A 13,613-nucleotide genomic window follows, 5' to 3' on the forward strand; every position below is an offset into this window, starting at 1 on the left:
GAGTGGTGTCAGCTAAAACTAGTTGAATGTGTACTACGTGCCAGGGACTTTTGCATTTATTCTCTCATTTAAGACTCATCGTAAACACTCTAGGTAGGAGTTCTTCCAGTTTCACCTATTATGAAACTGAGGCCGACTTGTTCAGTAACTTGTCATGGAGCCAGTAAATTGGCAGACTCGGGATCCAAACCCAGACCTACCTCATGCTAGAACCCATGCTTTTCCTACCAACCGAACCATCTCAGGGATTCCTCCTGCTCTGTTTCGACATCCAGGTCATTTGTATAGCAAATTTCTTATTTGCAGGCATAGTTTTTCTAATGGACAAATGAATATACCTTTTGCATTAGATGGATTAATTGAGCCAGCTGCCTGCTGACGTAGTCAGGCTGAGAGTTCAGTTTCTCAGTGTGTTTCAAGTGTTTTACCCTGTTGCTTTTTATTTGTTTGAACTTGCTTGATGCCTTAGGTGAAATACCATCTGTAAGAAGTCATATATATTTGACCTAGAAAACAGAACTGTGCAGCCAAAACAATTCTATGATTTGAGTTTTGAAAGAAAGCAATCTGGGCTTATTCTCAAGTTCTTGACATGGAAAATGTCTAGTTATTGTCCTAAATGAGGTGAGAGGACATCTGAGAATGGAAGTTTGAATGTCCTGAAGTTAATTTCCTTGAAAGTCTTTTGTAAGAGTAGCAAGTTTGAGTTAAAAGAAGACTATAGCTTTTATAGGCTGCCAGTTGAAGACTTTTAGAACCACTGGTTTTTGTTTTCAAAAGAAAAATTAGATTAAAATAAAAATTCTCATTTTCTTTCAACAGATAGAAGTATTTTAACAGAGATTTATTTTTGGCTAAACTCTGAAAATATTGTAGCTTTCACTCTTCTCTCAACATAGGATTAATTCTACCTACGTGTAGAAAGAAACTACAAAGAGTTTTAAAAAATAATTCAAGGTTTTTAATTCTTTAGAATCCTGTTGGCAACTTTCAGTTCAGATATAGCAAGAAAAATAGGGAAAGCCAAAAGCCAAAATGCCCTGTAGCTGGTTTAAGGGGTAAGGCCATTGTTCTGTGTGCCTGTGAACTTCTCCCACTCCTCCTGCAGCTGAAGCGGTTAGGATTCTGTAAATAAAAACAGTGCTTTTAGAAAAAAATTCGTATTTGTTGTGAATCTTTATCATCTCTAGAAGGAGGATATTTGGAGGATGGGTGGCTGGTGTATGTAATTCATTGAATAGAATTGTTGTAAGGAGAACATGATAAAATTTAATAATAAAAATTGTTCTTGGTCTTCTAGCCAGCGTCTCCTGGATAGGGTCCACATCCTCTGCCTTTTTACGTTTTGCTAAGATCTACCTCATTCACATTCTCAGCTGTATTTTTGGCTCTTCGTCTGTATGTGTCTATTTACATTTATGGAGTATAAATGGCCATAACCCCAGTCCTAGTTCCCCATCTCCAGCCATAGCCAAAATGGACCACCTTCCTGGTCTAAGATTTACAAGTAGAGGATAGAAGGAGTGAGTAGATACAGGTATAGATTAGAAGGTGATGACTCTAGAAGTTTTTCTTGGTAGTTTCTCATTTCTTTGCCTCCTAATTGCTCCTTAACAAAAAAGAAAGGCCACATTCTCTGTTAGCTACATACTTAGTAATGATGTATAATGACTTTTTGCTGATTGTTTTTTAACTGCAGTTGGACCCGGTTTCCACAGTTGGCTGTCTCATTTAAAAGATAATTAAAGAGACAATTCATGCAGGGTCCTGCTTGTGGGGTGGGGGTGGATTTTTAATGCCTTCTGGAAAGTCATCCATATTTTGGAGTGAGTCAGAAAAACTGTTTATCTCATGTTGTTCATTTTATGAACAATAGATTAGTTTTATACTTCTATTGCGTCTGATTTGGGGGCCACCTACAAATAAACAATGGACAAAGAACAATAAGAAAAGGCCAGAGACCCAGATTCTAGTCTCGCTGTGTATCTTTAAGCAAACCATTTATCTTTTCACATCTCAGTTTTTTGTTCTGTAGTAAAGATAGTGTCTTTTCTGTTTCTTGAAGAGGATTTTTAGGCAAATCAGATGAATTGATATCAGAGTATTTTGGAAAGTTGGAATGCTGGTTGTGTTATATAGAGGCATTTAATTAAGAAATAAGTAAGTTGATGACCCATGAGCTAAATATCAGCCTTCAGCTTCACGTGTGTGGAGAACCCATGTTGAGGCACAACAGTGCAGCGCCCCCCACCCCCCAGTCAGCAGGGCCTGGAGGAGCAGCAGTAGGGACAGTGTCTGTTCTTCAGAGATTGAATTTACAGCTTTTATGTCCTTCTGTTGCCCCAGGTCCGCTATTCTCTTCCACAGCTGTGGGCTTGAGAACAGTCCTGACAGTCATCCTTCAGGACCCGATCTAAGGGCAACTTCTCTGAAGTCTTCCCAGTCTCTTGGAGGCCAAATTTGGAGCTTTCCTCTGAAAAAATGGAGCCAGGACTGCCTGCATTCGAATCCTAAGCATAGCGCCTACGAGGCATGATTGACGAGTAGCTTAAACTTTCTGTGACTCTGTAGCCTCACCTATAAAATGCGACTGATAATAATATTACCTTATCTGGGATGTTGTGAGGCTATTGGAGCAGAGATTGTTATACATAGTAAGCCCTCGATGAGCTGTGATTTACTTATTCTTGGACTATTATAATTATTTTTTGTTCCCTTAGAATTTTGGACACGATCTCTAGTGTGGCACTTGTCACTTTTATTGTAATTATTTGTTTAGACCTGTAGCTTCTTGAAGACATAGATACTGTTTCATTAACACTCTGTGTGTCATCCATTCATTGCTCAAAAATGTTTTTGTGACATTCCAAAGTCCCCCAAGCCGTTGCCACCCCTGACTACGAAGAGGTAGGACTTTAAGGCAGGGCTGCAGTGGCACATGCCTTTTTATTTCCATTGGAGCAGAAAGAGGTTATGGCCGGAACTGTAATCCTTGCTCTTTGTCCATCAAGATTGTACATACCTACCACTTGGTGACCCTCCAGAATTTCCCAAGCCCTGTGTTTATTTAGCACCTAACTGCTCAGGCTGCCGTACAAGATCATCTTTGAACTTTACTTAGTGTTGCTCTACTTCTGTCTGGGAGGTAAAATCCTAAAGGAACCCTCAGACATGGCCATATCCACGCAGAGCAGTCAGCAGCAGAGGAAAACGAGTAAACCGCTAAGTGACTGCCGTCATAGGCGTTTATGTCGTATTTCTGGTATTAGGATGAAAGGCCAGACCCCCAGCCACAATGTCGCCCGCTCTGTAAAGCTTTCCTTCCTCTCCCCAGGCAGAGCCCGTGGTGCTTCCTCTGGGTTCCGTACTGTATTTGCTGCATCTCTCCCACAGCACTCAGTTATGGGGCATTGGTCACGTTGTTTGCCTTCCTCTGCTCTCTCTGCGACACAGCTGCCCACCCCTAGCCCCACCTGGCCAGTAGGGCAGGCTTCAGTAGGCTTTCACTACAAGTTTGTTGATATTGGTGCTTCCTGTAGCCCAGACCCATTCCAGGTAGTCTCAATCACCATAGAAACAGCAGGACAGCTGTTATCGTTACCTGTTTTACAGACATGGAAACCGAGACTTACCAAGAGGTTAGGTAAAACTTGTCTAGAATCAACAAGACGGGAAGTGGCAAGGCTGTGCTCCAGATGTAGTTCTTTCTGACACAAACTATTAAGTGCTAACCACAGCACCGTGCCGCCTCATCTGTGTCAGTACACTCACGGCCCAGCGGTCTGTAGGACTGTTCCTCCTCTCACTGCTGAGAGGCAGGCTCACACACACCTCTTTCCAGCCCCCTCTTCACTCTGCTTCAAGATGATTCCTGGGCTGCCTGTGCCAAGCTGCTTTCATTGATCCCGCGTAGGTGAGGAGGGAGATCGGGAACATATTTCCTTTAGGTTCTGCCTCACACATGTATGTATCTTTCCATTCTTCTGGTTTTGGCTATTCAGTATTGTAGCGGTGCCTAGCAACTGGACAGTCGTAAGCCCTGTGGATCCCTGTATCTTCTTACAGGCTGGGTGCCTCCACGCCTGCGGGGAGCTGCAGACCCCTGGAAGTGGCTGCCCTTCCAAGTGTGTATGTGGGCGGAGAAATGCGTTACCCTAGTGGGAGGGGAAGGCTAATCCTTTCTTTATTCGTTTAGTTCTCAAAAAACTTGATCAACAGGTTTAACTTAGATCTGTGCCATTTTAATGCAGATTTTATACAGGTATAGTTATGGCACTCCTTTTCGTTTTATATGCCAGATGGCACAAAATCTGTTCTGACTAAGAATGCCTGTGGTGTGACTGAGTGTCTGTGAGCCCCTTCCGTGCTCTCCTTTGAGGCTGTGTCACCACTGAGACAACAGCCTTCCCCTCTCTTCTCTTCCCCTCCTCTACATTAAGTTTGCAGAACCGCCCAGCACACTGCAGACATGATTCTCTAGTGGGGTCATTTCCAAACTTGCCTGATTTTTAAAGACTCATTGGAAGGCACTGTTTAGAAATAGAAGGAGCTGGGTCTTAATCCAGACTTAATGAATCAGAATCTTCATGGGAGGGGCCTGGGATTTTTTTTTTTTTTTTTAAGATTTATCTGTTTCTTTCAGAGAGAAAGAATTGTGAAGCAGACTCCCTGCTGAGCAGGGAGCCCAATATGGAACTCCATCCCAGGACCCCAAGATCATGACCTGAACTGAAACCAAGAGTCAGCCGCTTAACTGCCTGAGCCACCCAGGCACCCCAGCAATTTGTAGTTTTACAAGTTCCTCAGATGATTCTCAAAAATTGGGTGTTTGGAAAATGTCGCTTTAGTGCAGCAAACACTGGTTAACTACCAGTGGTGAGAATGATGAGAGCACAGGCTGTCGGCGGGCAGTGGCGGAGATGTGGAATAACAGATTCGGTTTGGTGGGCTAACTGAATTCCTTCCGTCTGGTCTTGCCCTCTGGCTCAAGCATATATTGATATCTGGGGCAGTTCCTGAAGCTTTGAATGCCCAGTGATCTTATGACTGTATTCTTCCCTTCAGGCAGGCCACCTTTGAAGTCTCACTGTCCAGTTTCAATAAACTTGGTTCACTAAATTTCTTTCCCTGGGCCTTTCAGCCTTGTTAACGTAAAGCCCTCCCTTTTCCGGTTTTCCACCCAAGTACACATGTCTCTGATTTGTTCTTCTTACACTGCCTCCACCTTATTAATTCATTCAGTCACTCATTCAACCAGTGTCTATGGTGCCAGGCTGTGGGCGGGCTACAGAGATGAGCGCGACACAATCCCTGCCCTCGAGTGCACAGTCTAGTAGGGACACAGATGTATAAACAAATAATTAAAGTACCAGTGATGTATCAGGTGCTGTCCTAGTGTGTGCAGACGTGAAGGGGTACGTGATGAAGGGGTGGCAGGTGTCACAGGGGAGGTGACTTTTGAGCAGGGGCCTGTGGTCATAGAAAAGGGGGGGGGGCATTTTAAAGGCTCATCACCATAGTCCTCACGTTCTCATTGCAGTTCATCTTCTAGGTCTCCTTAAATGTCTTTGTTCATTTATGCAGCTGACGGAGCTGATTGTCATGGCTAAATTGGACTTTTTTCAAAGCCTGAGATGGTAGTTGATTAATGTCCAAGATACCAACTCTACCAGTTTGTCCCACGATCAGTTACTGACAGTAAATGGTTGAGACTCTAAACCCTGAAGAAAGCTTAAAAAGGCCTTTCACTTTATCAGATGTGTTCTGAGCCAGCAGAAGTGGTCTTTGTGCCCTTCGGGGAGTGGGTTGTATGTGTACAGTGGAAGTAGGGAAGCTTGTGAGTGGGAAATGGGACAGGAGAATGCGCCATTGTTTCTTTCTGCAATAAAAGACTTGATTTCCTCTTTTTAAGAGGTGTTTCCTTGGTAGGCTCCCACATCTCGGTTAGTTGTGTGTATTGTTTGAGATTACCTAAACTCTTCAGTTTACTAATTTGACAAGATTTGGTTTCTTTTTCCAAAAAAATGCACTGCAGGTTTCTCTTATTTCACTAGAGAAGCCGAGATGAAGGGCCGTTGTGGTTCAGTTTGTGTGGCCTTGTAAGTAATTGTGATTGTAGTTTTAAATATTTATTGTTTCTTGAAATGACGGATGTTCATTGTAGAAAAATGAGAAAATACAGACAAGCAAAAAGGAAAAGAAGCTGAAAGAAATCCATAGCCTTGCAAGCCATAGCTAGCCACGGTTAATACTTTGATGTATAAAATGTGTGTGTGTAAAAATAGTTATTCCAAAAATTAAATATGCTATGTAAACTGTTTCGTATCTTGCCTTTTCCCTGTCTTTATATATCTGTATATATACACACGGACAGGACCATCTTAGTGTTTACAAATACATATCTATAGAACCATCTTAATTGAAAGAAATCTTTATTTTTGAGATTATGCAAATCATCTAGTCTTGTTTTTTTTTAAATCAAACTCTGTTAAAGTATATAAAACAAGTGAAACCCCTCATAATTCCATTTCCCAAAGGATAAACATTAATTTAATGTATATATACATTATATTCCAGACTATTTTCTGTATATATGGAAACATATCTGTTTCTATTTTTTACAAAATTAGATCCTGTTATACTTACTGTTCTGTAACTTGCCTTTTACCCTTTATTTATTTTAGACATCTTCCTATGCCAGTACATTTGGAGTACCAACCTATTACTATGTAGACCAGGGTTTCTTTCTTTCTTTTTTTTTTTTTTTAAGATTTTATTTATTTATTCGACAGAGATAGAGACAGCCAGCGAGAGAGGGAACACAAGCAGGGGGAGTGGGAGAGGAAGAAGCAGGCTCCCAGCGGAGGAGCCTGATGTGGGGCTCGATCCCATAATGCCAGGATCACGCCCTGAGCCGAAGGCAGACCCTTAACCGCTGTACCACCCAGGCGCCCCAGGAGCAGGGTTTCTTATCCTTAACACTTTTGACATTTTGGACCAGATAATTCTTCATCGTGTGACGGTCCAGTGCATTGCGGGATACTTAGCAGCATCCCTGGCCTCTATCCCGTAGATGCCAGTAGTACCCCTTCTTCCAGTTGTGACAAAAGTATCTTCAGACATTGTCAGTTGTCCTGTTGGGAACAGAATCACTCCCCAGTTAAAAGCCACTGATATATAGATGGTCTATAATGTAAGTATCTAGACTCCTTCCAGTTTTTTTTTTATTACAAAGAATAGGTCAGGCAATATTCTTATTTGATTTTTGGGCACTGTTATGAATATTATTATTGAATAAATTCCTAAAAATGCAGTTGCTGAATCAAAATTTTGATAGAAATTGCCAAATTACTCCAACGAGATTGTATCCGTTTATTTTTCAGTTATATCCTCATGGTTCCAAAATTCTCTCTCTTTCCTGAGTTCTGGATCCACACATCCAGCTGTTGAATGGACATGTCCTTCTGTGTGTCTCATGGGCCTTTCCTAAACTCAACTTCTTCAACCCACCAAACTTGCGCTTCTTACTGTGTTTCTCTCTCATGTTATAGTATCACCTTCTGCCAGAAACCTTCTCACCCATATCCGTCCAGTCACCAGATCCTGTCCACTGTTTCTCCCAAATGTCTCTCTTAATGCGTTCATTTCTTCTCATCCCTTCTACCCCTGTCTTTAATTTAGGCTACTACTAACTTGTCCAGATCATTGTAGTAGCACTGGGGTAACAGGTAGTCTCTCTGGCCTCTACCCTTGGTCCCATTCTCCCCAGAAAGAGTGAACTAACTTGCTGAACTCCACCGTCTGTGAGTGTCACTTCCCTGCTTAAGTCCCTCAGTGAGCCCTGCTACCTCCCCACCCTCTACTCCATCAGTCCCGTGCTGAGGCTAACAGCAACTGACATTCACCACCCTTGGTTTCAAATCTCTGTTCATCAGTGTTGGAAATTTTAATATATAACTTACTTTTTGTGCTAAATTTTGACTTTAAAGTTTTCTCTGAATTAAAAAAAAAAATTCTTTTTTTAGAAAACAGTGCTCTACCATGTCAACTCACAACATATATTTATTCCCCCAGCTTTGAATTACTCATTCTCCCTTGAATGAACTTTTGTTCTCCTGCGTTTCCTGTTCCTCTTCACCCTGCTCTCTACCCATTCATTAGCTACCTTTTCTTTAGTACCTAGCATAGTTCTTGGCACTTCAACTACACATTTTTTTGCCCTCTGTTCATCAGTTTACTCCTACTGCATTTGTTGCATGTGTACTTTCTGTGCTTTATGTATACTTTTTTAAATTTAACCTTGTGAAAAAGACATCTAGGTACATAAATAATACAAGCCAGTGAACCAAGGGGAGAGGATATGGGAATTCCAGCCCTGGTTCGAGCATAGGTACTCGGATGCAGAAAGACCTTTCAGGTATCCCACCCCAGTGCCTGAACTCGACTTCTCCCCTGAACTAGACTTTTGATTGTAAGTGGTCCCATATAGCAATATAGTTGAGTACCTCCTGTGTCAGCCGCGTTCATGTGGTCAAACTGAGACTTTGGAGAGATCATTTGTCTGTCAGCCTTGCAGCATTCCGTTTTGGTCTGTCGAAAATACCAGGGAAACGAGGGGCGCCTAGGAACTCGGGAACCTCTGACATGGTATGCAGCATATTGCCCTGCTGGCTTGGTGTGGAGACAAGCCCTACAATTTTCCACAAGAAGTCAGCTCCAAGACTGTGGGAAATCACACATAGCAAAGTCCTTGGCAAAGAACTCTACATTTTTCCCCTACTCTCTATGTGGTAATTCTATAACACTCTGTAATTAATTTTATTTTTACAGTGAACAACCACAGAGTAAGAATAATGCATAACCTATTTCTGTTTCTTGCTATTTTAGGGGATATCACACAGAAGGGATACGAAAAGAAAAGGTCAAAACTGCTGTCTCCCTACATCCCGCAGACACAAGGTAGGCAACGAGAAGTGGTTTAAAACTTTTCAGTATTTTTACCCCAAAGAATGCTGTCTTACGGAAGATCTGTCTTTTGTTGGTTCCTGTTTTTTTTCCCTCCCTTCCTCACCAGGGGAGAGAGAAAAACGGAAGGAAGGAAAGGAGGAAATGAATCTTAATTGAGCATCTGCTGTGTGCTAGGCACTTTTAAAACACCTAAGTCATCAAATCATTTACACAGAGCTTGGGTGGTAGCGTGTATGTGCATAGCTGGCATGACTCAATGGTAGAAAATTCCAGGTCATGGAAAAACTGCATCTTAATTATGCCTGAGCACAACTGTGGTGGAGAGGAGCAAGGGCATCAAGATCAGATGGAGGGACAGATAAAGTATTGCAAGGCAACTCAAGGGTTGCAGTACCCGAGGATTTGGGGGTAAGAGACCTCATAACCTTTTCTATTGATTGCCTTATTCCTTCTGCAAAGAGACTGGTGGGTTCCTCATGTGTCAGAAAGTCCTGAGTCATTGTGTGCTTAATTCCAGAGGGCTTGCTGTAACCTTTGCCTGTAGGCAAGGCTGTCTGTCTCTAAGTCATCATATTTTTTTAAAGTTACTCGGATTTGAGCATTTCCTTTGATAGCCTGTTTCTGCTTTAATCACTTTTACTATAAGGAATTTTTTCTTTATTTCTAATTTCACCCTTGCAATCAAAGTCCCATTTCCTCAAGTCTGTTCTTCGTGGAGCTAATTGCTTTTATTTCTGGGTTGTAAATACCTTGAGGACTTGGTATTCCCCATAGTTCTAATATTAAGCCTTGCACAGGGTATATGGTCTGTAAATACTGTAAATACAAAAAATTGGCAGACTCGGTCTCTGTTAAGTGTTGGAGTACGCAGGGCAAGGCCCCAAGCCCTCTTGATGTCTCACTCTCTAGCAGTAACTCACAGATTGCAGCCTGCATCACAATCACTGGAGGGCTTGTCAGTCTACAAACTGAAGGACATATTCTACATAATAGAATAAGAAAATGAATAATGGTGACATACCAATATATTTCCCTGAGGTCCTTATTTTATTTCCTATATTATTCTTGGAAATTCCTCCCTACAAAAACTAGTAGATCAGTGTAGTGACAGCCAATTTAAAATATCTTAATGAACAGACAGATGTCAAAAGGAATTGGGAAAGAAGAGGTAGAAATTGGGCCACTGACAGCTAATGAAAAGCCAGCATTTGCTGAGCAAGGCATGACGGAGATGAGGAGTACTCTGGCTGCTTAAATGTGGATCTGGCCCATGCCTCTGTAGGGTCAGAGATTTACTTTATGACTTCATGCAAAAGCAATCGGATCCTGAGACAATAACTCAATAAGAAATAGGACCAAGAAATAGGACTCAATATAAAAAAGGACTGTGATCTGTTGTCTGTAGCCAAGCTACATAGAAGCCAAATCATGTTCCAAAAATCAGTTTATCGGGTCACCTAGGTGGCCCAGTAGGGTTAAGCATCTTCTGCCTTCAGCTCAGGTCATGGTCCCTGGATCCTGGGATCAAGCCCCGAGTTGGGCTCCCTGCTCAGCAAGTAGTCTGTTTTTCCGTCTCCCTCTGTAACTCCTCTATACTCCTGTCCTCTCTCTCTGTCTCTCTCAAATAAATAAATAAAAATCTTTTTTTTTTTAAAGATTTTATTTATTTATTTAAGAGGGAGAGAGGAGGGGAAGGGCAGAGGGAGAAGGAGAAGCAGACTCCCTGCTGAGCAGGGAGCCCAATATGGGACTTGATCCCAGGCCCCTGGGATCGTGACCTGAGCCGAAGGCAGATGCTTAACAGACTGAGCCTCCCAGGCACCCAAATAGATAAAACCTTAAAAAAAAAATAGCAGTTTATCAGTTTACTATGAGAAACCACTGAGACATACTGAAGTCTGTTTGGTCAGCACATTCTTGCCCCATGGGTAGGCCTACAGGGGGAGCCAAATCACAAACAGAAGTTTGTTCAGTGAGTACGAATCAGACATTTAATTGAGGTAGGCCAAGAGAATGGAACATAGCCTTCTCACAGTAGGAAGAGTCTTGCAGATGACCTCACGGGGAAGATAGGAGCCATTTGAGGGTAGCTCCTTCAGCTTCCTGCTTCCAAACAGGCTTGTTCCATCTGTGCCCATCATGTTTACCCTCCTTCCTTCTGGTTAAAAAGGTAATCTGTTCCCTTATCCAAGACCAGTCATTCCGCTTGTGCTTTGGATCCCATTTCCTCTTCCGTTTTCAGAAACTTCATATTATCCTCCGGTAACACCGGGGACAGGGCAGTGGGAGTGGGCTGCCCCTGGTATAGGCAATAAGGGATGCGGTATCTGTAACAATTAAAAAAGCAATAATAGGAGCGCCCGGGTGGCACAGCGGTTAAGCGTCTGCCTTTGGCTCAGGGCGTGATCCCAGTATCCTGGGATGGAGCCCCGCATTGGGCTCCCTGCTCAGCAGGGACCCTGCTCATCCCTCTCCCTCTGCCGCTCCCCTTGCTTGTGCACACACTCTGTCTCTCTCCCTGTCAAATAAATAAAATCTTAAAAAAAAAAAAACCACACACACAACAATAATAAAGCCAACAAAAAGTTGGTCTGCTTTTTATTATTATCGTGTCTAGCAATTCCAAGATTGTAAGTGAGAAGACGCTCCCTCTGCTGGTGCAGACAGCAGCTCTGTCCCTTAAGTGTGCCCTTGCTGTCGCTGTCAGTTCCTGTCTCGTACACTCCGTCTGTCCCTTTCACCCAGATTCTTCCCTCAGCAGGCCATCATGCTTGTTACTGTTCTGTTAAAAAAAAAATCCTCCCTTGTCGGCCTCTTCCATCTTCACCCCCTCTGCTTCCCTTTATGATCAAACTGCTCTGAGCTGTCTATACTTACTGTCTCTATTTTCTCAACTCCTGCTCAATTCTCAGCCCGTTCCAGTCCCTTCTAGGACTATTTTAAGTGACATCACAGAAGAAGTTGACCCTCTACCTCTTGAAACACTCCTTTGAAACTCTCTCTTCATTTTCTTGCTCTCCTCTTTCTGTTGCTCCTGGCCATCTTGGCAGACTCGGTCTCTGTTAAGTGTTGGAGTACGCAGGGCAAGGCCCCAAGCCCTCTTGATGTCTCACTCTGTAGCAGTAACTCACAGATTGCAGCCTGCATCACAATCACTGGAGGGCTTGTCAGTCTACAAATTGAAGGACCCCATTCTCAGGGTGTCTGATTCAAGAAGTCCAGGGTGGGGCCTGGGAATTTGCATTTCTGTTAAATCCCAGGTGGTGTTGAGGTTGCTGATCCAGACACCACACTTTGAGAACCAATGCTCTATCGCGCTACAAGCATTTCAGCCATACCTGTGGCTTTAATTATCTTTTAAACACAGGTAACTCCAAAATACGTATCTTCACCTCAAATCTGTCCTAAGCTCCTGACCCGAGACCCAACTGAACACTTAACATTTCCATTGACATAACTTAAAGGGGCCTCCTTTTCAACATACGCAGGAAATTGATGACTTCCATACACCACCCCTACCCCCGCTGCCAACATGCACACGTGCAAAACAGAAAATAAAAACAAAATCCAGCTACAGTGACATCCAGCTTGCTCTTGTACTTTTCTTCTAGTTTTCTCCTTCCGAGTACGTCAAAGCCACATCTGAAAACCCCACCAGGGTTGGAGACTTAAAAATCATCCTCAGCGTGTCCTTTATTCCCCATCTCTTGTCTGTCCCCAAGTTCAATCAGTTTTCTGTTTCTTCCTTTTTGGCAAGTTTAATTTCTTTCTAGGAAATCATCTATTTTGTTATTCCCAAGGCTCGCTTTATTTTTAAAGCCTCTTGTTTACGTTGTCTACTTGTAACTCTTTTTTCTTTTGATGAGTCTTCCCAGAAGTTTGTCTTATCAAAGAATAAGCTTTTGATTTTGTTGAACCTTTTTTTTTAAAGATTTATTTACTTATTTGAGAGAGAGAGAGAGCATAGGAAGGAAGGGCAGAGGGAGAGGGAATCTCAAGCAGACTCTGTGCTCAGCGCGGAGCCGGGTGCGGGGCTTGATGCGGGGCTTGATTGATGGTCCTGAGCTGAAACCAGAGTCCGATGCCCAACCGACTGCGCCACCCAGGCGCCACATTTGTTGAACCTTTTTAAGTATGTCTTTGTTTTCTGGCTTAATATTTTCAGCTTCTATATGGATTTCCTTCCTTAAACTCTGTTTACTCTTCTGTATTCTTTCTAAATTTCCTGAGTTGGATGTTTAGATTTTCTTCAGCCTTCTTTCTTAAGTATTTCTTAATTTCACTGCGGTCACACAACATGCCTGTACAAAGCAAGTCTTTGTTATTTGTTAAGACGTGCCTAGGATTTCCGTAACTCATCTATTTGTGTTTTATTTGTTGAATGTATGGTTTTGGCCCATTAATTCAAAATAGTTAATTGTGTTTTTCAGATCTTTTCTATTCTTAGTGACTTTTTGACTATTTGATCTATCATTTCTGGTAGAAATGTGTTAAAAAATCTGTTTCATGACCATGTGTTTATCAGTTTTCCTTGTAGTTCTGTCAAGTTTTGCTTTATATGTTTTAAAGTGCTATTACTAGGAACAAGACAAGGCTGTCCACTCTCACCACTTTTATTCAACTTAATACTATAATAATATAATATA

At 42.3% G+C, this 13,613-nt stretch overlaps 1 protein-coding gene across 4 annotated transcripts in view; it reads left to right on the forward strand.

Annotated features, from left to right (window-relative positions):
- Positions 1-13,613, forward strand: part of DIP2B (DIP2 acetate--CoA ligase B (putative)) — a 213,236-nt gene that overhangs the window by 92,232 nt on the left and 107,391 nt on the right. For all 4 annotated transcript variants that reach the window (XM_045801065.2, XM_045801067.2, XM_045801066.2 and 1 more), the window contains exon 2: positions 8,887-8,958. In XM_045801065.2, the coding sequence (XP_045657021.1) occupies positions 8,887-8,958 (72 nt within the window). The remainder of the gene's footprint in view (positions 1-8,886; positions 8,959-13,613) is intronic.

Source organism: Ursus americanus, chromosome 25, assembly GCF_024610735.1.
Source record: "Ursus americanus isolate L20-20 chromosome 25, mUrsAme1.1.p, whole genome shotgun sequence".
Classification (NCBI taxonomy): domain Eukaryota; kingdom Metazoa; phylum Chordata; class Mammalia; order Carnivora; family Ursidae; genus Ursus; species Ursus americanus.